At 41.9% G+C, this 24,722-nt stretch overlaps 2 protein-coding genes across 5 annotated transcripts in view; one reads left to right on the top strand and one right to left on the bottom strand.

Annotated features, from left to right (window-relative positions):
* The first annotated feature begins 305 nt into the window (after window positions 1-305).
* On the top strand, window positions 306-24,670 carry CRBN (cereblon). Its single transcript, XM_027523438.1, has 11 exons — window positions 306-466; window positions 3,874-3,986; window positions 4,593-4,795; window positions 5,630-5,779; window positions 10,344-10,503; window positions 16,759-16,821; window positions 17,733-17,817; window positions 18,408-18,523; window positions 18,851-18,915; window positions 19,792-19,923; window positions 21,388-24,670. Exons 1-11 carry the CDS (start codon window positions 400-402, stop codon window positions 21,566-21,568), a joined length of 1,335 nt encoding a protein of 444 aa, XP_027379239.1. The 5' UTR covers window positions 306-399; the 3' UTR covers window positions 21,569-24,670.
* Window positions 23,847-24,722, bottom strand: part of TRNT1 (tRNA nucleotidyl transferase 1) — a 23,665-nt gene continuing 22,789 nt past the window's right edge. For 3 of the 4 annotated variants that reach the window (XM_027523437.1, XM_027523434.1, XM_027523436.1), the window contains exon 8: window positions 23,847-24,563. In XM_027523437.1, the coding sequence (XP_027379238.1) occupies window positions 24,315-24,563 (249 nt within the window). In that variant the 3' untranslated portion in view covers window positions 23,847-24,314. The remainder of the gene's footprint in view (window positions 24,564-24,722) is intronic. The other variant, XM_027523435.1, reaches the window with a different exon arrangement.

Here is a 24,722-nt window from a genome sequence, read left to right as displayed (position 1 = left end):
GCATTTTCCCAGTCTTCATGTATACAGTTTTTATTTTAAGAATTGGAGCTAAGGCTGTATAAATGGGTTCCTATTTGCTTCCCGTCTCCCTTGTCAAGAGCAAGGTTGAGACTGAAGAATCTGAGCCTGTTTCCGTATGTGTGTGAAATGTCCTACCAGGGACGGGAACAGGCGAGGGCTCTGTACCAAGCGCAGCGAGCACGAAGGGCAGCTGACACAGCGCTGAGTCCCCGCGGTGCCGGCCCTCCTGCCTTTCCCGGCAGGCCAGTGCGCTGTCCTCCCCGCGGGCGCCGCAAGGGGGAGCTGTGGCCTGGGGCGCAGCAACAGAGGCGCTGCACCGGCCCTCCCCCGGCGGCCCGGGCGCCGCCCTGTCCCAGGCTCCTTTGCGGGTAAACAGACATGGCCGGCGAGGGAGACCCGGAGGACGCTGCGCACAACATGGGCAATCACCTGCCGCTCCTTCCCGGTAACTGCCTGGGGCCTGTTCCTGGCAGCGGGAGAAGGCGAGGCCGGAGGCGCAAGGGGCTCGGCGGGGCCGGGGAGGCTGGCGGGTGGTGCAGAACCTGCTCGGGGCCGCGGGCCCGGGACCGTAGTGTTTCTTGCTGCAGCTCGGCTCTCCCTACTATGGGGACGAGGGTTTGGGGAGGGAGGAGGCTGTCCCCAAAGGCAGGGACTCCGTGCTCTCCATCCTCTGTGTGCCCAGAACTTGGCTCCAAGGAAATGGCTTGAAACTGGGTGGGGAAAGAGGGAGACTGGGGCCGCCCAGCATCCCAGACTTTTCTGGGACTTCATCCCCCGCCCCCCATAAGAGTGACAGCTAATTTATTAATTGCTACCGTGTCACTGGTCCTGCCCCAGGCATTTTGCGTGCATTTCCCCATTTTATCCTCCCCACGCCACTGTTGTAGTCCTGACTTGGTGGGTGAGAAATGAATTGGCAGGTTAGTGTGTGACTTGTCCAAGGTCATACAGTTACAGGGCCAGGAGTCCTAGTCAAATCTGTCTGTCTGCATAGCTGGTGTCTCTTAACCACCCAGTGCCGTGCCGGTGTTTGGTCTGTTCTTAGGCCTGTAGTTCAAGTACATGGTAGAATGCGCCTAATTTTAGATACTTAGAACTGGGATATTAAATTTGGGATTCTCTTTCCTTTATGTTTTGTGAAAATTTAGACCATGGCCTTATGTTGGAATAGTGGGCAGAAAAAAAGTCTGGAATAATTGTACAGTTTTGCCATGGAATGCTGTAGACAAGAGTTGCCTTGCAAGAGGCGTATCAGCCAAACTGAGACTTAGCGGAGTCACTTCACTGTGTGCCAGAAAGTGTGTTATATATCCTGAGGGTAAAAAGAGGTATAATGCAGTCTGATACTTGAAGAAGTTTATCGTGTAGCTATGGTTCCTGAAAATATAACTAGCAGAAGGTCAGTGATGTAGGCCAGATAAGTAAATCGTCAGAGGGAGGGATTGACTGTGGCTGAGAAGGACTGGGGAAAGGCCCTGTGAAGTGAACTGCAGACATCCAGAAGCATTATGACCTAGGATAGATTCGCAGAAGATAAGGCCTGGAAGGTAGGTTGGGGCGGAGTGTTGGAAAGCTTGCATCTCTTGCCAGTGGGGTCGTGAGTTTGTTCCATGGATTGAGAGAAGCAGTTGTGGATTTCAGACCTAAGGGAAGCTGTGCTTGGAGGATGACTTTGCCCACTGGGAGGGGCGTGGGCCAGAGGAGGAAGAGACTGAAGGCATGCCCCTGCTGTATGGAAAGGACCTTTTCCATGAAAATAGATTAGAATCAGAGTCAGTGGTCCATCTGGAAGCAACCTAGCTGAATTGAATTTGATCAAAGAGCTGAGCTGTTTTTTCAGAGACATCAGCCCAACTCTATCCGTGCCAAATCCAGTGTGTTAGGGAAGATGCTGATGTTCTGTTGGTATCCACATGGTGCTCCTGCATGAGATGAGTCATCACACTTCACCCTGGTAGCTCTGAACGGTGTGTTTTGTCAAAAAAAATTGAGAGTGCGAGGGGCTCAGAGAGACTGTCAGTACAGTAGTCATGCTCCTGCAAATCATGTATGCCTTATTTTTAGAAACAGTCATTTGTCCATACTTCCGTGGGGTATGAGTTGTTTGGAAGAGTAATTCCCTTTAAGTGCTTAAGTAGTTGCTTAATATTTAAGATTTGAAGAATCTGTCCCAGCCAAAAAAAAGCATAAAATAATACATAAACAGCCAAGTAGAAGGAAGTGGGTTTCAGCCATATATAGGAGAAAGGCTAGTTTATATAAAGGAAATAATTTTGAAATGAAGTCAGAATAGTTAAAATGTAAATTTAAAAATTAAGAGTTCTAGCCTTTGAGCTAAAAGTTGACCTTTAAAACTTTGCATAATAGAGCAGTAAAGTGTCAAAAGAGCACGATGAAAGCCATGCCGTCAGAATTGTGAATGCAAGGAAGTAGATGCAGTATATTTTTGTCATTGGTTTAGATTTTTCTTTGTTATCTCTTGGTCTCGTTGAATTTTTTTGTTCTTAGGAAAATTTTGTATGCAGTGTTAAATCACTGAACATTTGAATTTAAGTTGAAATAATTAGGTTGTTCTCTTTGACAAACCCTTATATCTAAGGACTTTGTAAGAATTAATAGAAAGTCCAAAGCAGTTGCCATATTGAAAAACATTTATATTTTCTTGTCAGGAACCTAGCTGGAGGTGGTTAGATTTAAATAATGATATGCACAGCAGAAAGTAACTATTTTGCAAAGCCATTTTATCTATTTAGAAGTTTATTTAGGAGCTTGTTTGCTTTTTAGTCCCTTCCTCTTTCCTTCCTTCCTGTCTTCTCTAGAAATGCTTTAAATGCTTGAAGAAACTTTATAGAGATTGTCTTGCTTGAGTCTGTCATTTTTCAAATGAGGAAACTAAGGTTTCATCTCGTGGGATGAATTGTCTGCTGTGTCAGAATCGGCTCCTAGTGAGGGAGAAGAGCTCCATCTCCTGTGCAGAAGAATTTCAAATAATTTATGCAGGTGGTCACCCTTCAAGGAAGTGGGACACAATCCCTACCCCTTAGATGTGGGTTGTGCCTCATGGTTTGCTTCCCAAGAGTACAGTGTGGAAAAGAGGGGGAAAGGAGCTTTCCAGTGGAGAAGCCTGACCCATACCACCCCACCAGGTGATCCAGGTCAGCCTCAGCAGTTCTAAGACACGTCAGTGGTGTGCACCCTTGATAAGACATGACGAAAATGGCTCTTCACCTCTCTGGGCTTCCTCCCCAAGAAAATTCTGACTTGAGGGACATTCTACAAAGCACCTGACTAATAGTCCTCAAAACTGTCAAGGCCATCAAAAACTTCCTTGGAAAGTCTGAGAGACCCTCCCAGCCCAGAGGAGGCTAAGGAGACCTGACGACTAAATGTAACGTGGTGTCGTGGGCAGGGTCCCGGAACAGAAGTAGCATAGTTGATAACAACTCAGGAAATCCGAATAAAATGTGTTTAGTTAATGGTGCTGTGCCCACACTGATTCCCTGGTTATGGCAGGTGTGCCACACTAATTAAGATGTTACCTCTTGAGAAACAGATGTGAGGTATAAGGAACTCTCTACCATCTTTGCAACTTCTCTGTAAATCTTAAACTATTCTAAACTTAAACATTGGTTTAAGAGAAGTAGTTAGAGTCAGACCCAGCCTAGACGCCCCCTCTGGCCTCCTCTTCACAGTACTGTCGAGATTCCCAAGTGTGGATGGTGTCCATAAGAACTCCTCTTCCCACGGGCCTGGAATCCCTAAGAAGGAATTACGTATTTGAACGGGAACGTAGCTTTTATATCCCCATTCCTCTGTTTTTTGGTTTTTGCTTATAATACTGTACTTTTACAGCAGAGGAAGAGGAAGAAGATGAAATTGAAATGGAAGTTGAAGACCAGGATAACAAAGAACCCAAGAAACCAAACATCATAAATTTTGACACTAGTTTGCCGACATCACATACAGTATGTAACTTTGTATTAGATCTAGTATGAGAGATGTGTACATTTAACTGTAGATAAAAGTTCTTGAAAATGAATGACTGCTTTTAGCATTACCTGATATTACTTCATGCTTGAAATCGTGGATGAGGATGTGGGCTTCTTGCCAACTGATAAATAGTGTTAAGCTTTAATTTTTAAGCAGTTTGGTACTTTGTCTATTACAAGTGATTCTTTGCACACTTGGCACCCTCCTTATATCTTGGCTAGTTATAGAACGGTTAAAGTACTGCTTATTCTCTGTACCGCAGGATTCCAGGGTGTTATTTAACATACTAGCATTTTATACTCATCATTTATACTTTTCAGACATAGAGATGCCGAGCTTAGTCAAAATCAAATGTTTTGAGCTTAAAAAATGCTCTGTAATTTGCATATGAGGTTCTTCACAAGGAGTTGAGACTTCCGCCTCCAGGAGTCACAGACTCCCTGTGGGACACCTATCCGGCGGATTTACTATTTACACGGGGGTACCTTCCACGTGCGCGTCTTTATGTCCGCTTGCGCGTGGCCTCTTGAGCTTGTGTTCTGTTGCTGTCCGTGACGACTGAGCCTGTGCGCCCCCCGCAGTACCTGGGCTCCGACATGGAGGAGTTCCACGGCAGGACTCTGCACGACGACGACAGCTGCCCGGTGATCCCCGTGCTGCCACAGGTGGTGATGACGCTGATCCCCGGGCAGACCTTACCTCTCCAGCTTTTCAGCCCTCAGGAAGTCAGTATGGTGCGGAACTTAATTCAGAAGGACAGAACCTTCGCAGTGCTTGCGTACAGGTAAAATCTCAGGGTCAGCTGACTTTAACACTCTGTTGTGCACTCACAGGAGAGGTGGTTTTAAGGCAAAACTGACTACTGTTTTGCCTGCACAGAAGTTGGGACAAGGCTGTGAAGTAAAACACTCTCATAAAAAGCTTGGAAGTGGAAGTTGGAATATTTTGCTGTGATCATTACCATCTAAGTCAAGCTTTAACTTTCACACACAGTTAACTTTCTAGTATGTGAAAGTTTTAAAATCATTAATAGATAATGAAGAACAGTTCTAGAACCTTATTTTCAAGCGCTGTCTTCAAGAAAAAGAGGGCTTTTACACTGTTTGTAAAGGATGGTTTTTGCAAAGGAGTGACTGGTTATTTTCTGTCTCTCCAAATTCCCAAGTTGTCCTCTCGTAGACAAGTGGTAAGTTGAAGCTAAGTGTCAAGTGTCCCATAAGAACTAGAGGAAATCAGTGGCGGGGGCAGGAAGTTGATACAGGAAGTCCCCACTCCCCTCCCCCCTCAGCCCAGTGCAGAGCTGCTGATAAGCGGCAGAAAGGATGATCTGCTGAATAAAAGAATGTTTAGCTTGGGAAATGACAGTTTAACCCCTGTCAGCTGTGGGTTATTTTCAATGACTAGAAATCTGTTCTTCTGCTACTGGGCTCTAATCGTACTTCCTGAGGCCCTCTCTATATATATCAGTTCCCCATGTGATTCTAAAATAAATAAAATTAAATAGCTGTGCAGCGAGAATGATATAAATTGTTTTCCCATGTGTATTGCTTTTGTCAACTTTGCATATTTGAAGATTAAATGTTTAAAACTGTTTCCTTTTAAAAATTTACCTTGGAAGTAACGTACAGGAAAGGGAAGCACAATTTGGAACAACAGCAGAGATATATGCCTACCGAGAAGAACAGGATTTTGGAATCGAGGTTGTGAAAGTGAAAGCAATCGGAAGACAGAGATTCAAAGTCCTTGAGATCAGGACACAGTCAGACGGGTAAGAAACACTGTCTGTCTATCTTAAAACTCCTCAAACATCATAAAATGAAGTAGTTTTCTTATATTCTGTCTGTTTTGCTGACATTCACATTTTATAGCTTTTAACTAGTTCTTTTCCCTTTGAAAGTGCAGTCTAGGGTTTCTAACTTTGCTGTGCATCATGGTGACCTGGGCAGTAACACTACAGACATGTGCGTTCCTGCTCTTCCTCCCATCCCTAGAGAGCGACCAGTCGGGGAGGAGGCCGCGGCATCTTTTCTGTTGATGTCCAGGTGACTGATGCCCCTCTAGGTTTCGGAGCACTGATGTATCCCCAGCAGGCAGTGTCATTTGGGACAGGGCATCTTTGGGATCGAAGACCTCTCTTCAAATTGGGAAGGGTGGGAAGTCAGGGCTCTGCGAGCTGTGTGCAGCATCAGGGGCTGCAAGGGCTGCGGTGGTCACGCTTGCCACCCGCTCTGTCTGGGTGTTGGAGACCATGTACCCTGCGTGCCCATCTCCACCGCAAATGTTCTCGCACTGCAAATGTTCTCTCACCGCAGTGGATCATATATTTACTAAGTGGTCAGGAGGTGCTTGTCACCCCTGTGCTTTATACAGTTGAGAAATTCTCTGAGTGTTCTGTTTAGCACTTCCATTTTGGTGTGACTCTCATGTTAGGGTTTTTTTTTTTTTCCACAGATTTAAGGAATACCTCATTCCTTAACGAGGAATGAATACCTCATTCCTTAACGAGGAATGAATACCTCATTCCTTAACGAGGAATGAATACCTCATTCCTTAACGAGGAATGAATACCTCATTCCTTAACGAGGAATGAATACCTCATTCCTTAACGAGGAATGAATACCTCATTCCTTAAGGTATTCCTTAAGGAATACCTCATTTTAAAAAATGCAGTTCACTTTGCAGACCTCCAAAAAAACCACAGAGCATTTGTCCTCATCACTGTGTGTTTCCTTTATAGGAATGGTTCTTAACTCTGGAGCATATAAATCACCAGTGAATCACTAGTGAAGTCTTAGAAAGATCCAAATTCCTGGGTCCTCCCAGCTTTAGGGAATTGGTCTCTTTATCTGTAGTCACAGTTGAAAGTCTTGTCAGACCTCTGTGTTGGACAGGTAATGTCTTCTGAAATCAAGAACGTTCAGAGGGTGATGGTGGTTTTTTTTTTTAAGATTTAAGAATATGAACTGCGGAGGGCAGTAACTTTTACGTGTTTCCACATAGTGGGCATTCATAAATGTGAGTGTACTCAGCCCCCCTTCGGGGCTTGAGCGAGCATAGGAGCAGGAGGGGTGGAGTGCCAGAGCCCGTGGGGTCCGTGCTCCCGCCTGGTGCTCCCTAGAGCACTCGCTCCGGGAACTCTCACCGTGCTGAACACAGGTCGTCAGTGGCGTGTGTGTCTGTCCCTCAGGATGCAGGCTGCTCAGGCCAGTTGATGCGACTCCTGTGTGTTCTGTGCTTGGGACCATCAGTGTCCACGGATGAGGGAGCATCCCCCCGAGGGCCCTGTGCTGAGACAGCAAGCTGTTTGTGCTGTGCATTTTACTGACAGTTCCATTTTAAAAGTACTTCCTACCTTTGTGCTTATAAAATTTTGAATATTTGTGAGTACTATATTCCAGAAACCATAATAGCAAATTGACTTGGGGAAAAGTATATTTCTGAGGCTGTCGACATCAGTGACTTGTGATTGTGGAAAATTAGTTTGAACACAAGATGGCAACAGAGCCTTGACTCTGAAAGCAAGTAAACGGATGTGCGTGGACTCAAGTAGAGATTAGCATCAAACTCATGAGGCGGGACAGGACTGGGAAGGGCCTGGTATTCCTCAGACCCACCACCACGGCTTTCACAAAAATGTCTGTCTTAAAAGACCTCCATGGAGTGAGAATTCTCTGGGCCCACTGCCCTTCTGGCCCTATGACTACCTTCAGTGGGAATGGTGAGGTGGCAGAGACTAGAGAGGATGTGGTGCAAGCCCCTCTTTTTTCAGAAAGGGAACCTGAGTGCGATGGAGATAAGAAGTTTGCCCAAAGCTGTGCAGCTCGTGGGCACCACTGGTGAGTTCTAGGCCCCGGACTTCCAAACCAGTGCTCTTCCCACCAAACCAGAATCCCTCCCTTGCACATCTGCAGCTCAGGCCGGTTTCCTTGTGTCTGTAATGCAGGACCAGACGGTAGTGATCTGTCTTATCAAGACTCGTCACGTATACAGGCGTGCTGCTGCCTGCGGACCCTTCCACGTCGTGTCTGTATTTCTTTGACATCTTCTGAACAGATCGAATTTTTTTTTTGAAAAGTGAATAAAAAAGTAGAAATGTATCATTGCATCTCTGTAGGACTGTTTTAGAAATTCCTGAATATTTCTTACATGTAGAGAGGAAGGGGAGATTAATACTCTATTTGTAATTTCAAAAGAAGCCCTTGTACTTACCATAATTGAGGTGAGTAATTTTTAGTCAAAAAGGTGATTAAAACTAGAACTCATAAAAATACATATATATATATCCTAAACATTTTAACTTAAAATATGTAAAAGCCCCTTCATTTGTTTTACACTGATGGTAAGACAGGTACTGTCTTTATGTTGGGTCTGCAGATAGAGCTGACAGTCTGTCTTGCATCAGTTGCTTTCACCGCGTCATCTATCTGCAGTGCATACCTGTAGTTTTTCTTTAGAGATTCCGAAGATACTCACAAGGGCTTTGATGAGCACAGAAACCTTCCAGATTCATACACTTTTCTCCCTATTAGAATTGTCCGAACCTGATTTGAAAGCCTTTTTTGGTCTCAAGCTAGTGTTTCATTAAAGCAGTTTTAATTTTGTAATTATTTTCCCGGTTGCCAAAGTATTTACATAAGTTACAGAACAACAGGGCTCTACTATATAGCCCAGGGAACTATATTCAATAACCTGTCATAAACCATAATGGAAAAGAACATGAAAAAGAACGTACATACATATACAACTGAATCACTTTGCTGTAGACCAGAGATGCACACAACACTGTAAATCAGCTATACTTGAGCAACATTTTGTATAGAGCTCCTTCTACTTCAAAAATATTTATATAGATTAGGTAGCTATAATAACTGCCACAACAGCTGCCACAAACAGGTTGGGAAGAAACAAAACTAGTTTATGTTAAAACCAAAACCCAGCTGCTGGGAGAAGCAGCAGCCGTGTGTGCAGCAGACCCTGGGGGTGCCTCACAGAGGAAGACAGGGCAGTGTTCACCCTTTGAGGCGATTTACACAGCCTGTGTACACTAATTATTAAAACGATCTCTAAGCTGATGTTTCTGTAGCATTAATGTTTGTATCATAATAAAATCTTAAGAATTAGGTGAGGAAAACATGATTATTTAGTTGTTTTTGTTTTTAATGAACTCTGATAACGTAAGAACATTTGAACATAGTCAGATTTATGTTACCATTTTCCAAAGTCATGTAGACTTAAATTTGAGCTTGCAAGAAAGAAATGAAGTGAGTGGAGTGTGTCTAATATTATCATGACAGTAAACCTACATATTTTCAGACACGTTTAGCTATTTTCATTTAATAAATCAGAAGAAGTATTAAAGTGTCGTAAGTTTTTGTGGATTGAGACAGTGGTCACAATGAAAGACCACTTTAGACCTCCTGAACACGGATAATAGTGAAGCAGAGACTTGTAATATATTTGACTTCTTCCGACTGATAGTGTTTTTTGTTCCAGCATTTGGATTGTTGATACTTTCTGCATTTGAAAAGTTACAATAGGAGATAATTCTTTCAGTGCCTCATAAGACAGTGGCTTGGACGTACAGCCTTTTTGGTGTTAATTCATGAGAAGAAACTTGCAATTATGATATTCTCAAGTAGCATTGTTGAATGTTGACTTTACTATATGAGCAGAAATAATTTTTAAAGATAATATGGATTTTGATTCTTTGCATATTCAGGGTAAATGTTTAGGAATGAGAAAAGGAACGCACAGAGAAATAAGGCTACATATAGTTCTCCATGTAAAAGGGTTATCCCTTTTACAAGTCTTATCCATGTAAAAGGGTTCTTGATTTTCTCTTCCTTTACCTACCTACTTCTTAGGATAGGTGATTCGTGAGAAGGGATAGATGTAAGAGTCAGGCAACATAAAGAAGTGAGGGGAGGGGAGGGGATGGATGGGGTGTCCAAGAATGAGAAATTTTTATAGAAGTATCAGCATATCAGGGGTTGGTGGTATACTGATTTTTTAACTTGATTTCATTTACAGGCTTTGTCTGAAATGTAGAAATAGCATTTTCCATTCCACAGTGAGATAGAAAAATCTTTGGTTACCTTTGGTTTTAACTTTGGTGTGATTTATGAAATACAATATTTTTTGAAAATTTCTTGTATCTTAATTTCAGGATTTGATGAATATGTTTAAAAAAGAAAACCTTGAAAATCTTAGTACTTGAAGCTGTCCATAATGGTTAGAAACGTAGTGATTAGAGTTGGTTTATCCTAAACATGAACACCGCGCCTGGTTCTCTTTATTTTAATGAACACCGCGCCTGGTTCTCTGTATTGTAGAATCCAGCAGGCGAAGGTGCAGATTCTTCCCGAGTGTGTGCTGCCTTCGACCATGTCTGCAGTTCAATTAGAATCCCTCAATAAGTGCCGGATATTTCCTTCAAAACCTGTCTCATGGGAAGACCAGTGTTCATATAAATGGTGGCAGAAATACCAGAAGGTGAGACACTGATTTTTTTTATGCATGTTCAAAAAGCAAAGACAGGTTGCTTTTTTCTTGTTTAAAGAAAGAAACACCAACAGCTCTCATGATTCCTTCCCCAGACATCATCTGAGCAATACTATAGTTGGCATTTGTTCATAGCCGGAGTTTCTAAAATTTCATAGGCAGCTGTTATGTAAGAGCAGTTTGCAAAATCAAGTAAAATGTTACAATACTGTGAGGTATTCCAGCTATTATGCCTGTAAGTTATGAATTACTTCGCTATGGCTCTAAATGCTGCAGGAAACGCTTACTAGACTGGTCACAGGAGGCGCATGGCTCTTGAGTCATAAGCACCTAGACTTGGGGAGAGAGTGTGGGAGAGGACACAGTGGCAGTTGCTTCCTCCTTGTGGGCTTCTGAAAGGAAGCTGTTTTTGTGCAACAGTATGGACATCACCAAAACTGGCTTGGGACTAGGCGCTCTTTAAAAGTATTGCCTCTAGGGCCTTAATTCCTGAGTATATCCTTTTGACTAGATCATTCTCGTAGGACAAATACCAGTGAAACTTGTTTGTACTTATCTGTGAGATGTATCAGTTGTGAGTATAAAATACCTAATATTTATGGTTTCTCCCTAAAGGAAAAAAATTTCTATTGTCTAAATTTAAAATTACTTTCTGAGATATGTCTTTTAAAAATACAGAAAGACAGTTTCTATAGTAACCTGAAGAATCCTGTACTAATCATCCTTTACTCTTCGTCGAGTATCGACGGTTTTAATTTTGATGTAGATTATCCTAGGGTCCTAATTTGAAGTAATAGCTCAGCGGTAAAGAATCTGCCTTCCAGTGCAGGAGTTCAGTTAACCGCTCAGTCGTGTCCGACTCTTTGCGACCACATGGACTGCAGCACATCAGGCTTCCCTGTCCATCACCAGTTTAAGGAGCTTGCTCAAACTCATGTCCATTGAGTCGGTGATGCTATCCAACCATCTCATCCTCTGTCGTCCCCTTCCCCTCCTGCCTTCAATCTTTTCCAGCATCAGGGTCTTTTCAAATGAGTCAGATTTTCGTATTAGGTTGCCAAAGTATTGGAGTTTCAGCTTCAGCATCAGTCCTTCCAATGAATATTTAGGACCGATTTCTTTTAGGATTGACTGGTTGGATCTCCTTGGAGTCCAAGGGACTCTCAAGAATCTTCTCCAACACCACAGTTCAAAAGCATCAGTTCTTTCGTGCTTAGCTTTCTTTATAGTCCAACTCTCACATCCATTCATGACTACTGGAAAAACTATAGCTTTGACTAGATGGACCTTTGTTGGCAAAGTAATGTCTCTGCTTTTTAATATGCTGTCTAGGTTGGTCATAGCTTTTCTTCTAAGGAGTAAGCATCTTTTAACTTCATGACTGCAGTCACCATCTGCAGTGATTTTGGAGTTCAATGAAATAAAGTCTGTCACTGTTTCCATTGTTTCCCCATCTATTTGCCATGAAGTGATGGGACTAGATGCCATGATCTTTGTTTTTTGAATGTTGAGTTTCAAGCCAGCTTTTCTACTCTCCTCTTTCACTTTCATCGAGATCTTCAGTTCCTCTTCGCTTTCTGCTGTAAGGGTGGTGTCATCTGCATATCTGAGGTTATTGATATTTCTGCCGGCAGTCTTGATTCCAGCTTGTGCTTCTTCCAGCCCAGCGTTTCTCATGATGTACTCTGCATGTAAGTTAAATAAGCAGGGTGACAATAAACAGCCTTGATGTACTCCTTTCCCAATTTGGAACCAGTCTGTTGTTCCATGTCCAGTTCTAACTGTTGCTTCTTGACCTGCCTATAGATTTCTTAGGAGGCAAGTAAGGTATCCCATCTCTGAAGAATTTTCCACAGTTTGTTGTGATCCACACTGTCAAAGACTTTGGCGTAGTCAGTAAAGCAGAAGTAGATGCAGGGGATGAGGGTTCAAACCCGGGGTTGGAGAGACTCCTCTAGAGGGGAAATGGCAACCCACTCCAGTATTCTTGCCTGGAAAATCCCATGGACAGAGGAGCCTGGCGGGCTACAGTCCGTGAGGGTCACAGAGTCTGACGTGACTTAGCGACTAAAGAGCAAACAGCTTAAGTTCACAGTAACTTTGTATAGCTGTGCAATACTTTTGTTTTCAGACTTGATACGGATGCTTTTTTTTTTAATCTAATTTTCTATTTTGTTAGCTGTACTGGGTCTTAATCGTGGCGTGCAGGATCTTTCATTGCCATGCGCAGGATCTTTAGTTGCAGCGTGAGGGATCTAAGTTCCCGACAATGGCTCGAACCTGGGCCCCCTGCATTGGGAGTACAGTTGTACTCTGGACCACCAGGGATGTCCCCAATACAGATGCTTTACATACACTTTAAATCATGTTTATTTGACCAGTAGCGCAGTGGGAGGTTTTTCTCTTACTCATTTAGTCCCAGCAGTGTGTCGGCGCTGGGTGGTGCTGAGATGCTCTATGGCGAGGTCACCGTGTCAGGATTACATCGTCTCTCAGGATTTAGATAGCTGTGGGTTTCAATCATTGGATGTTTTCCAGGAGGTATTAGGTATTTTATTTATATAATAGTTCTTCCACAACAAGATTTTTTTGTTAAAAATTCCTAACCATTTAAAAATCCTAAGTTACTTCTTGGCACAGTTCTGAGGATAGAGTGAGAGTCTGTGGAGTTAATTCCTGACTTAAGTGCTCTGGACAACTAGTTCTGTGTTTTCTCTGTAGGATCTTGACATTTTAAACCTGAACTTGGGTTAGACAAACAGAACTTGTGAAAAATCTTTTGTGTGAATTACTGATTAACTCCTTCCTGTTCTGTGGCCAAAGCACCTCAGCTTGTTTGTGTTGAATTCAGACATAGGCCTCTGCAGCCGGGCCGTCAGGCATTAGGAGCCAGATCCTCTGACCTGCCTGTTGTCTTATTTCTCCAGTAATTGTGGATTCTCAAACACTGGCCCTCAGTTTTCTTCATGTTCAGAACTGCCGAGGATTAAACAGAAGGTGCTGAGGAATGAGCGAGATATAAAAGGTGTTCAGAGCTACAGATGCCTTCACCTGTGTGTTTTTTCTGATCGTTCTGTTGCTTACACTTTGGGTAGTTTCTTAGGTTCTGAAATTTGGATCTAGATCACTAGGCCAAGAAAAAACAGCAGCCGCTCTATTTTGGACTCCAGGCGTCCTGCAGACTCTGCCTCACTTTAGAGAGCCCACTGGGAGCCATCCTGCCAGCATGCCAGCCTGGTGGGGAGTGCAGGGAAGGGCTGGCGGAGGCACTGGGGGCGACTCCAGGGGCCCTGGACCCGCCTCAGGGGTTGTTCTGCTGTACCTGTAGCGGACGCTGACTTGTCACAGCGCTTGTCTTCAGGCCGACCTGGGGCTCGGGTCAGCCCTCCGTGTGGAGTTCACTCACATCTGACCGCTGCGCCTGCCACGGCCCTGGCAGGGCCTCTTGCGTCTTTGCGTCTGAGAAGCGGTTCACGAGGCCAGAACTGGGAGAAGCTTAGTTGATTCTTAAATAACTTACTCTAATCGGGTTGCCACCCACTTTTCCACCAGAAAATGATACTTAAAGGATCTAGGAGTGGAGTGGAGTCTTCCTGAAGTGTATTCAGTTGACCTTGAAACTGTGTACGTAACCTCTCAACATTTGCCATTGAAAACAAAACAGTTGAAATGAGAAAAGTATTTACGCTTCGGTTCTCTTCCATTCTGACAAGGGAACACTGTCCCTAAGGATTGAGAAGTTAGGCTAGTATAATCAGGCAGTGCTCTTCCAAACCCACTTATATCTGGAAACCTTTCTCATTCAGTGATTTGATCTTTAAACTCTGTTTCTTTATTCCCTCTTCTCACAGTGTCTTTTTCTCTTCACTGTTTACTATAGTGAAATTCTCTCAAAACGAGGAAAGTGTTGTTTCAGCCTACTTAGAATACAGTGTATATGTTTCTAAGGACACTGCCTTCTTGCCCACACTGTTTGCTCATTTATAAAGCCCTCGCACGTTCCTGAGAAAAGAGTACGAAGTACAAAAAAGTAAATGTGGAGACGAGATAAGAAAGTGACTGAAGCTCAGCTTTCTGGTCTCCGCTAAATTCATAAGCTCCTGCTTCTCATACGGAGCAGGGAAGAACTGAGCGTAACTCAAGGGCGGGACCCACAAACAGCAGCTCACAGGTTAGCTTCTCAGTCTTCTTCCAGAGTTTGTGTAAAACACAGATAAATCTTCTTTCCTGTTTCTTATGTAGGAGGATCCATGCTGTCCTGCATCTTGTTTTAAGAGTGCAGGAGATTCTTCTGTCTCTAGTTTTCAGAGCAGTTCTTATTTTGAAATCTGCACAGTATTCTCTGTATTAATGACGTTACTGGACTCAGTTATGTATGACCTTTCATATAGGCCAGTATTTGAGAAGTGAGATTACTGGATGTCAGGGCAACTGCATTTGTAATGTTGACAAGTATTTTCAAAGTTTCTTACTTGAGATTGTTCCAGTCTGTACTCAAGTGTTTCACTAAGGCTGTGTAGTATCCAGCTTAATTTTTGCTAATCTGGTTAAGTGAAATACAGGAGCTTGTTGAAGGTTTAACTTGAATTTCTCTGAATGTGAATGACGTGTGACGTGTTGTGTTTAAGAGCATGTCTTATTTCCTTTAATTCGAATTGTCTCCACCCGCACTCTGTTTATTGCTAATTCTTTACACACTTATCTGTGTGTAAAGGAAGCTTATCCCTTTATCTGCAGTTAGTTTCAAACATAACATAGTTTTGTCATATTTGTCTTTTAACTCTATTTTAGTGGTTATATAGTTGAATTTTTTTTTAATACTTCTGTATTCTGAATCATAGCTAGCGATACCTCCCTGTGTGAAGGAATCTTCATCAAAGAAACGTGTCGTCTTTTCCTTTTGACTTCATTTTTTCTTACTGACGTCAGAGTGTAAGCTTCAATCCGTGTGTTTCTCTCAGTATGACTCCAGCACCCGTCCAGGTAGCTGCACAGTGTCCTTCTGCCGTTTTCTGAAAGGCCCCCATGTTCACTCAGCACACCTGTGCTGCCTTATAGCCCGGATTCATGTGTTTTACTTTTTCTTCTGCTCTGTGATCAGTCTGTTTATGCCCCAGCAGGATGCTGTTATGTAACTGTTGACAGTTTGTATTTTCTAAGTAAAAATATGACCACTAACGCCATCACAGCTTTTCTCTTTTCAAGATTTGTGTGGCTACTATTGCTTATTACCTTATCCATGGGAACATTAGAGTCTGTTTTTGTCTTGTTCCAGAGTAATAATAAGAGTAGCAGTGAGAGCAGTAGTATTTATGTACGAAAGAGACGTCTTGAAATGGTAGGCTGTGTGTAGCGTAGGCAGAGACTTCCTCGAGCAGAGGATTGGTTTCCCGGCATACACTGTGAACTTGTGGTTGTGTATCTTCCATTAGGAGCTCGCAAGCCTCAGAATCTAGAAAAAGCTCACCATTCCATTCCAGTTCTTACAAGCAAGTAGGATTTGATAAATGAGGAAACAAAAACTTGTAGTGTTTCGATTACTCAGGTAAGTTATTTTCATCGTTTACATTGCTGACTGTGCTAGGCCCTAACGCAGCAAGCGACTCCCGTGGTCACTAAGCCGCCATCTGGTCTTGCAGGCACAGCGCCCCTTCCCCACCGTCGTGTGCTGCCCTCCGTCAGTGAATGGCTTCTGTACACAGTCAACATGTCTGTAGATGTGCAGGCTTTGTTCTGTGTATAGAGAAGTGTGATCATTCTTTATATTCTGTGCTTTTTTGGGTCAGGTGTAGCACCTCTCTAGTGTAAGCATATCACACTGAACTGCCGTTGATAGCTGGCTGGGCTGTTTCCAGCCTGTTGCTCTTCCCAGCACTGCTGCAGTGCGTCTTTGTTCTGTGTAACACTTCTCTTTCCAGATTTTCTTGGTTGCTTTTACACATCTGTTCTTTCAGATGAACTTTAAACTGCTTCTGAATTCCAATTCATTGGTATCACATTGAATATATACTCTGAGGACTAATATCTTACTTATTGAGTCTTGCCATCAGTTACTGAAGTTTTACAGGAATTAAGTAAAAACATCTTTGTCAAATATAGTCATCTCTTATGGGATTCTCTGCAAACTTTTTCATCTTTTTTGAAATTAGAATGTCTTTGTGGGCCAAGATCAGTTTTTAAATGTGGTTCCTTCTACCCTAAGATCTTGATTCTATGGTGTTTAAGTGACTTTTGTTTTCTTTTCAGAGAAAGTTTCATTGTGCAAATTTGACTTCCTGGCCTCGCTGGCTGTATTCCTTATATGATGCTGTAAGTAACTTACACTGAAAGTTTTGCTTCCAGGAGAAGCCATGTCGTGAGGGTCATTAGACGGAATAAGTGCCATTCATTCAAGGGGAAAGGCAGCAGTCATACTGCCGGACAGACCTGACTTCTAACAAATAGACCTTCAGTTTTCTGTCCGTGGATAGTGGCTTATGACTTCAGGACAAGATGCTGTGGCAGCTTTGGGTGTATTAAGCAGTTAAAATTTTGTTGTCAAGTTACAGTTACATTTAGAAAAACAGAACCCTTAACAGTGTTTTAGTTCTCTTATAAACAGGTATGTCCACTTCTGTTTCCTGCTTTTAGGGTACTAATTGATGTATACAACAGTGCTTTTGCAGTTCAAATTTTTTATATTAGGCATCATGACAGCTTGAAAAATTCAGTAAGATACTGTCGGGATAGTTCATAGAATGTAGGAGCTGGAGCTCTGGGCTTACTGAACTGGTAGGTTGTGAGCACTTAGCACATGGGCAACACCGAAGGGAATGGTTCACTCTGCTCTTCAGCAGCTTAAGAGGCATTAGAAGTATGTAATAGACCAGAGTATTTTTTACATCCACTTGCGAAAAGACAGTGAGCACTCTGATGTGGTAAACACGCACCAGGTGAGGTGTGTAGGTAGCAGCTGCTAGTGCAGCTTTTTCCTGGAGAGGGCAAGGAGAGAGGCCCTTGAGAAGCCAGACCCAGGGGACAGAGGCTGGAAAGCCAGCCTTGTGCTGGGCTAAGCACGGGGTGCAATCATTTCTGTGTAAGAAAACAGACATGTATATACTGGAACTTCACTAGATAGTAACTACTTACATTGCTATTAATATGTCAGATTTATTGAGTTGAAAAGCTGACAGTGAAGTGTAGAAAGTGTGTGACCCTTACTATGGCTTGTTTCAAACAAGGAAACCTTAATGGATAGAATCAAGAAACAGCTACGCGAATGGGATGAAAATCTCAAAGAAGATTCTCTTCCTTCAAATCCAATAGGTATGAAAAATCAGCTTTCTTCCCATGATGTTTTACTAAAAGTGTTTTGTAAGTTTTCTGTTAAGTGAAACAAAAACTTTATTATCCTGAAAAAGCATTTGTTTTCATAAATTACAGAGAAAACAAATGAGTATTTTTTAGTTAAATTCTGAGCATTCCTATTTTAGACATAAAAGGCTCAGGTTGCAGTAAATAGCTTGCATCCAGAAATGCTATCTGGGTATAAAGACTCCTTTCCTTGGTCTTCAGGGTGCCTTTAAAGGTGACCTTAGTTCCAAGACTTACTGTTGTGTTTACATAGCTGTCAATTAGGTACAATTAACTATTTTTCTCGTCTCTTAGTAAGTGACTTTTAATAACATGGGTTTGATTTCACGTATAAGACATTTACAAAAACAAGTATGGGAAAAGAAGTTACGTCCTTAAGAAGATATATACACACACGAGAGCTGATACATGTTGGTATTGTTTATAACTGTGTGAAGTGTGTTCTCTGGGAAGGGTTTATTTGAAAAGGATGTTATGGCATTCATAAGTTATCTGATATGTATCTGCTTCGTAAGTTTGAGAAAACCTATCCTGTCTCTAAGATTTTTCTTACAGAGTAGCTGCTTGTCTTCCTATTGATGATGTATTACGAATTCAGCTCCTTAAAATCGGTAGTGCAATCCAACGACTTCGCTGTGAACTAGACATTATGAATAAAGTGAGTAGTGAACGCCTGGACGCTCACATTCTGTTGCTCTGGGGTTGGGGGAGTTGCATTGTCGGGACCTACAAGGCTGTCTGTAAGGTGTTGAGTCATGTAGTCAAATTGTGGTTTGCATTAACAGTATTTTAAAGGATTATTTAAACATTTCATTTGCGATCATAAGAGAGAAAAATTGTTTTGCATTCCTCTGTGTATCCTAGAGGGTCATTAGTTCAGTGAATATGTCAGCTTGTGTCTTCCTCGTTCCATCTTTAAGATGACAGTTAAAGTAATCAACACTTTGGAGCATTTCCCCCACTAATTTTCTCTTAAATATTTTAGTGTACGTCACTTTGCTGTAAACAATGTCAAGAAACAGAAATAACAACCAAAAATGAAATATTCAGGTGAGCTCTTTATTACATTTTTAGTACACATCTGAGTACATTTTCCTAACTGCACTAACAGAACAACAGCCTAGACTGTATTTCTGTTCTCCATAGTTTTCCCTCCATTAAATTACAAACACTCAGCAAATGAAATGCGGGCTCCTGCCTGGGTACCAGAACAGCAGTGGTTGTGGGCGGGATTATTCACAGCAGTGAGCCAGCCTGGGGAAGGAAAACCTCCCCATCACCCCAACCTTGTTAAAAATCTATCAACTGTATCTTTCTCGGTACCTACGGGGTTCTATGCACTGCTCCACTCAGATACCAGTTTCACCACGTAGGGTCAGAGTTTCACAGGACATGCTTCTGGACAGGTACTGATGCTGTGTGATACACAGTACTGTTTGCACAGTACTCAGATGCCCAAGAACGACCCCATGGAACCTTTTATTGGACTTCCCCTCTCACCCTTTTTGGGCAGCTTGAGCTCCCTGTATATTACATTGTGTATCTTGAAGAAGATTAAAAAAACCAGTACTACTTTCCTTTTTGTCATCATGAAAACCAGTGAAAGTCACTCAGTTGTGTCCGACTCTTGGCGACCCCGTGGACTATACATATACAGTCCATGGGATTCTCCAGGCCAGAATAGTGGAGTGGGTAGCCTTTCCCTTCTCCAGGGGATCTTCCCAACCCAGGGATAGAACACAGGTCTCCCGCATTGCAGGCGGGTTCTTTACCAGCTGAGCCACAAGGGAAGACATACACCAAATAAAACTGGGCTGCCAGCCTCTGGTTGGTTTTAACTGCACTATACAGCTCTTTCATCCTCGTTTCTTGGTGAACTTTGTAGGATTTTCCCCCCATCTTGACTCTGCTGATTCTCTGTTTTAGTTTATCTTTATGTGGGCCAATGGCAGCTTATGTGAACCCTCACGGATACGTGCATGAGACGCTTACCGTGTATAAGGCTTCCAACTTGAACCTGATTGGCCGGCCTTCTACAGACCACAGCTGGTTTCCTGGGTAATGCAGTGGCGTCCCCTGTTGGGTTTGTGTGTGTGCCTTAATTGAGCAGTAAAGCTCAAAAGAGTATTAAGGAGAGTTGCTAGAATTTATCATCAGAAATAGGCAATGAAATAAATAGCTATTTAAATGTTCATTTCACGAGTGGCTAGAAAAAGTTACTCTTGCACAGTCTCATTGAATGTAGTCAGGTGGCTGCTGCAGTTCTTAAATCAACTATACCGCTGATCCACACGCCTTCAGAATGAGCTGACAGGAAAGTGAAATATCAACTGTTTCATGAGCCAGTAAAACTAGACCCCTTGAACAGCATGGTTTTGAACCGCTCACTTCCGCTTTCCTCTTAGATGCAGGGATGTTTCAGTAGTAAAATACTACAATACTGGCTGCTTCTGTGTTGGCTGAATTGTTAGATGCAGAGATGAATTGCAGATACAAGGACCAACTATAAAAAATAGGTGGATTACCCCTTGTGTTGGTCAAGGGTCCACTGTATATCTGTATTTTATAATTTGTAAAATTAGCGACTGTTACCCAAGCAGTGATAGACACAAAACCTGCAGAATCCAGCTTTTCTTCTAGTTTGTAGGCTTTGGTTTTTTTGGCTTAGCCTATTGACCTTCAAAGTATGACTGTGGGACCTACGACACTACCTGAGAACTTGTGGGATCCCTTCAGCCAATAACGCTGGCTCAGCCTTTTTATTTTGAAAGAGGCAAGCTGAGCAGGGCTTAGTGGCTGTATTTGTTATTCTGGACCTAGAACCATGCCATTTGGACTGGCCAATCTTATGTGATAGCATTCTTAAGGACTAAAAGTAGAATTAACTGGTTAACAGAACTACTAAATATGGATCCCTGAAAAAAAAAAGTTTCATTACATGGTTTGGGTGACTTCTGGTTTGTTTGGGATTTTTTTCCTCTAATGCCAGGGCTTATATTTTTGTTAAATTATGTGGCAAAACCATTCTTCTTTTAGAAAAGCAGTTCTTAAATCTTATGTGAGAGAAACACTTAACTTCTTCCATCCCCAGTTTTAACTCAGAGAAGAAGTGTGTATTTCTACAGTTGATTGTTATTTCCTAACTTGACTTCAATGCAAAACAACTAGGAAAATGCTGCTACAATTTACAGTGTGTTCCTGGCAACCAGCAATTTGTATAAAGAAACCTGTATTAATAAGATAGTTTTTTTCTTCTTTGGCATTGGAGAAAAAAATTTAAGCATGGCTTAAGAGCACAATGAAGCAACTTTATAATGCATTACCATGATGATACAAATTAGAAAATCTTTTTTGTGAGATCTGTTTCAGGGAACTTGTATAAATCAAAGCTCTGAGTTTTCTCTTCCCCATCCTTAGAACTTGGCTACGAAAAGATGTGTCTTTCTAACAGGTTTCTGAGGTGATAGGCTGGGATACAGAGATGCAGTTCCTGAGCTGATTTACCTTTCCTTAATCTCGTAGGTATGCCTGGACAATTGCCCAGTGTAGGATCTGTGCCAGCCATATTGGATGGAAATTTACAGCCACCAAAAAAGACATGTCACCTCAAAAATTCTGGGGTTTGACTCGATCCGCTCTGTTGCCCACCATCCCAGATACGGAAGATGACATAAGCCCTGACAAAGTAATACTCTGCTTATAAACGAATACAGTAGGGATAAGGTTACTTAACACATTGGCATTCTAACACCAGATCTGCTTTGGAAATTACTGCTTTTGATGCATACCTAAGTAAAAGCAACATTACATGGAAGGTTGCAGTTTCTTAGTCGAACAACAGGATTTCAAGATTTAAACTAAGATGTTCTATTGAAGAGGATGAGAAGCAGTCTAGAATACTTGGTTTTCAGGAATACCTACTTTAGGAGCTTGGTGCTGTTATCCTGTGGACTCTTGATATGCCTGGTAGTGTTATCACTGAGCGGACATGAAGACATCTGTGAAACTGGTGAGCATGCTTTCTGCACAAAACAAATCTGAAATTCCTATCAATTGCTGTAATTAACGCAGTTCATCATTTATTTGATCCTGACACACGGAACAGAATGGCGTGTTTGCATCAGTGCTCCAAAGGGCAGACGTTCCAGAAGGGAGGGTGCCAAGCTCTAGTACTGTTCCTTTTTGAAAGAGGCGAGGAAATGTGTAAATGTTAAAAGGGCTGTGTTCCTTTTCTTTAGTTTCTGAGATACTGATTTGTAAATTTTGAAAATAAAGAGTTATAATATGCAGTTTGAGCCCCCAAATAAAAGTTTTCCTAACATGTTTGTTAGTGAATAGTAGTATCTGGTGTATTTGCTCAGTGTTTGGTTATTCTGTTTCAAAGTTGAATCTGAACTTAGACTCTGTGGAGCACGGATGCTAAAACACGTTCTCCTTCCTACAGGCTGGAGGCGATGATGTATTTCATAGGCTATTTTGTTCAATGTAAAGTGAGAAACTCTGTAAGGAAACTATAAAAGCAAAGCTAAACATGTTTGTTTAAATAATGTAAAATATCTACTCGGATGCAGATACTTTAGTGTAAGAAATAATTTTTAAGATAAACTTCTAGACAGATTTGCCACCTACCTCTTTGCTTACACATTCAAGGGGTTTATTGGATCCTTTCACATTGGTGTCATTTTGATATTTCTCCACTGCTTTACATATTTCACTGGGAAAAGTTCAGCTAATTAGGTACAATGTATGTGGCCAAAAATGGACTGTTGAAGTTTCTTACATTTTAATTTACCAATATTTTATTCTTCCAAAAATGCAATGGTTTTGACTGCCTAGACTAGAAACCTAAATTGAGTATCTTGTTGAATATTTATGTAAAGAGAGTAAACGAAAACCCACTTTAAGAATGCTGTTGATTCTTTAAAATATGCCTTTCTTTGCCTTTTTACAACCAACAACCTTGGGTTTTTATGACGTTACTATTACTACCTTACGGTTTGTTCATGTAGTCTTACACTGAACCAAAACTTCCTCTAAAGGGATCCCACAGTGTTTTTTTCGGTAGCACAGCACCTCTCTATGTCCACCCCAGCTGTAGTAAGGAAACACTGCTTTTACATTTACCCTGGAAGAGTGTAAGCTCAGAATGTTCTGTAGTGTTTACTGACTCTTGCAGATAAAAGATTCTGGTATATAAAATAGGCATATAATACTAATCTGAGGTCTTTTAACCTGACAAAACCAGACCTCTAATAGCTCAATCTGCATACGTCCTATGTAGAACAGTAGGAATTGTAAAATGTTGCACCAATACATATCTTACTAGTACTTACATATCTTAAGCGTTACTTCATAAGCATTCAGTTACTGACCTGTGTGCAGGTGTTTCTGAGGCTCCCTTTCTCGCAGCATAAGCCCCCATTACACTGAGTGAGTGTCACACTTCCTCTTATCTGGGTTTTAACAGAAATGTGCTTTTTTGTGTTATCAAGTCCAAAAGTGCTATTTGCCCAAAGCACACCAAGATGCTCTGACTGGCTACACAGAAAGGAAAGTGAGTTATAAAATGTCAGTACAGCAGCCGAAATACACAATACTTCGTGCTGTTTACCTCTTAACCTACTGAAAGCACATAGGCTCAAATCTTTACAGAGCAAATATGTAGGCCATGACCTTTTTTTACTTTAAAGCGACAGGAGTGCCGGCACTAAGTATATACGGCACCTGATATATAATGTCAGAGACCACATTCATGTTCCAGTATCAAAGGAAATGTTTATTAAAATAATGGGCACAAGAATCTTAAGCTAAGCTTTCTCAGCTTACCAGGAAGTTAGGGAAATTTCATTTTGACAGAGAAAACTATCAACTATGCCCTAAACTAGCTCCCTACAAACACGTCCTGGGTATTGGAACGCCAGCCACTTGGGACACATCTAGTCTTCAACTGTATATGTTATATTTTATGCAAAATTTTCAGCTGTATTCAAACACAAGTTTATTCTGGAATTCAGAAAAAAACTGACACCATAGACAATCCTTGTACAAAATTAACCCAGTTATTTCAATTGCAAATACAAAGAAACGTGTTTTTCAAGACACTTGGCACTTCTTAGGAACAATCTCAGCACTGCCACATGCAACAAAACCAACCAAAAATCCTCCTTAAAAACCCTAGACAGATTGAGAGGCGCCAACTCTACTTTTCTCAGTAGGACTATTCCAAGAGAATTACAAGCTTCAGAGACAAATCAGATTAAGAGGAAGTAGACTTGACTTTAGTGCCTGAAATACAGTTTTCATAAAATAGGACCTTTATTCTTCTGAAGAGAAAGCTGGCTTTCATTCTGCTATATATTCGAGTCTCTTAAATCTCACTAAGAGGGACGGGAAAGAAAACTAGTCTTACCAAAAATTTCCTGCTTTTTAGTAGTCAGCTCTTGTCAACTTTAGGTCTTCTTTATGTAACTCAGTAGTTCATCTTTTTCCAGTTGGTAACCACTTTTCTTCCACTGTTCTCGCAACTGCTGTAAGAGCACCCCAATTTCTTTTCCGGAAGAAATGCCCACTTTCCTGATGTCATGGCCACTTACAGGAAACGGGGGAATGGACCACTGCTGCATCTGCTTCAGAAGACCATGCTCGCCTTGGTACTTGAGAAGCTCACACACACGAGCCGTCGCATCAGCTTCTCTAGACTGAGGGCCAAAACCAAACATCACCACACTTGCAATGATCTTATGCTGACATTTAAATAAATGCAATGTGCAAATTTTCATTTAAAATAAAGGAAATTCACATAATACACAGTGGGTCCTAGTATTAATGAATTGGTTGCAATTAGTGGAGATGATCTA

Source organism: Bos indicus x Bos taurus, chromosome 22 (assembly GCF_003369695.1).
Source record: "Bos indicus x Bos taurus breed Angus x Brahman F1 hybrid chromosome 22, Bos_hybrid_MaternalHap_v2.0, whole genome shotgun sequence".
Lineage (NCBI taxonomy): Eukaryota > Metazoa > Chordata > Mammalia > Artiodactyla > Bovidae > Bos > Bos indicus x Bos taurus.
The sequence above is the reverse complement of the archived record's forward strand: the minus strand, read 5'-3'. Positions and strand labels throughout refer to the sequence as shown.

What these genes read in the sequence shown, in the direction of transcription:
- CRBN (XM_027523438.1), top strand. Translation starts at nt 400, where the DNA reads ATGGCCGGCGAGGGAGACCCGGAGGACGCTGCGCACAACATGGGCAAT. An exon ending in TGTATTCCTTATATGATGCT is followed by an intron (nt 16,822 to 17,732) that starts GTAAGTAACTTA and finishes GTTTCAAACAAG; the next exon opens with GAAACCTTAATGGATAGAAT. An exon ending in AACTAGACATTATGAATAAA is followed by an intron (nt 18,524 to 18,850) that starts GTGAGTAGTGAA and finishes TAAATATTTTAG; the next exon opens with TGTACGTCACTTTGCTGTAA.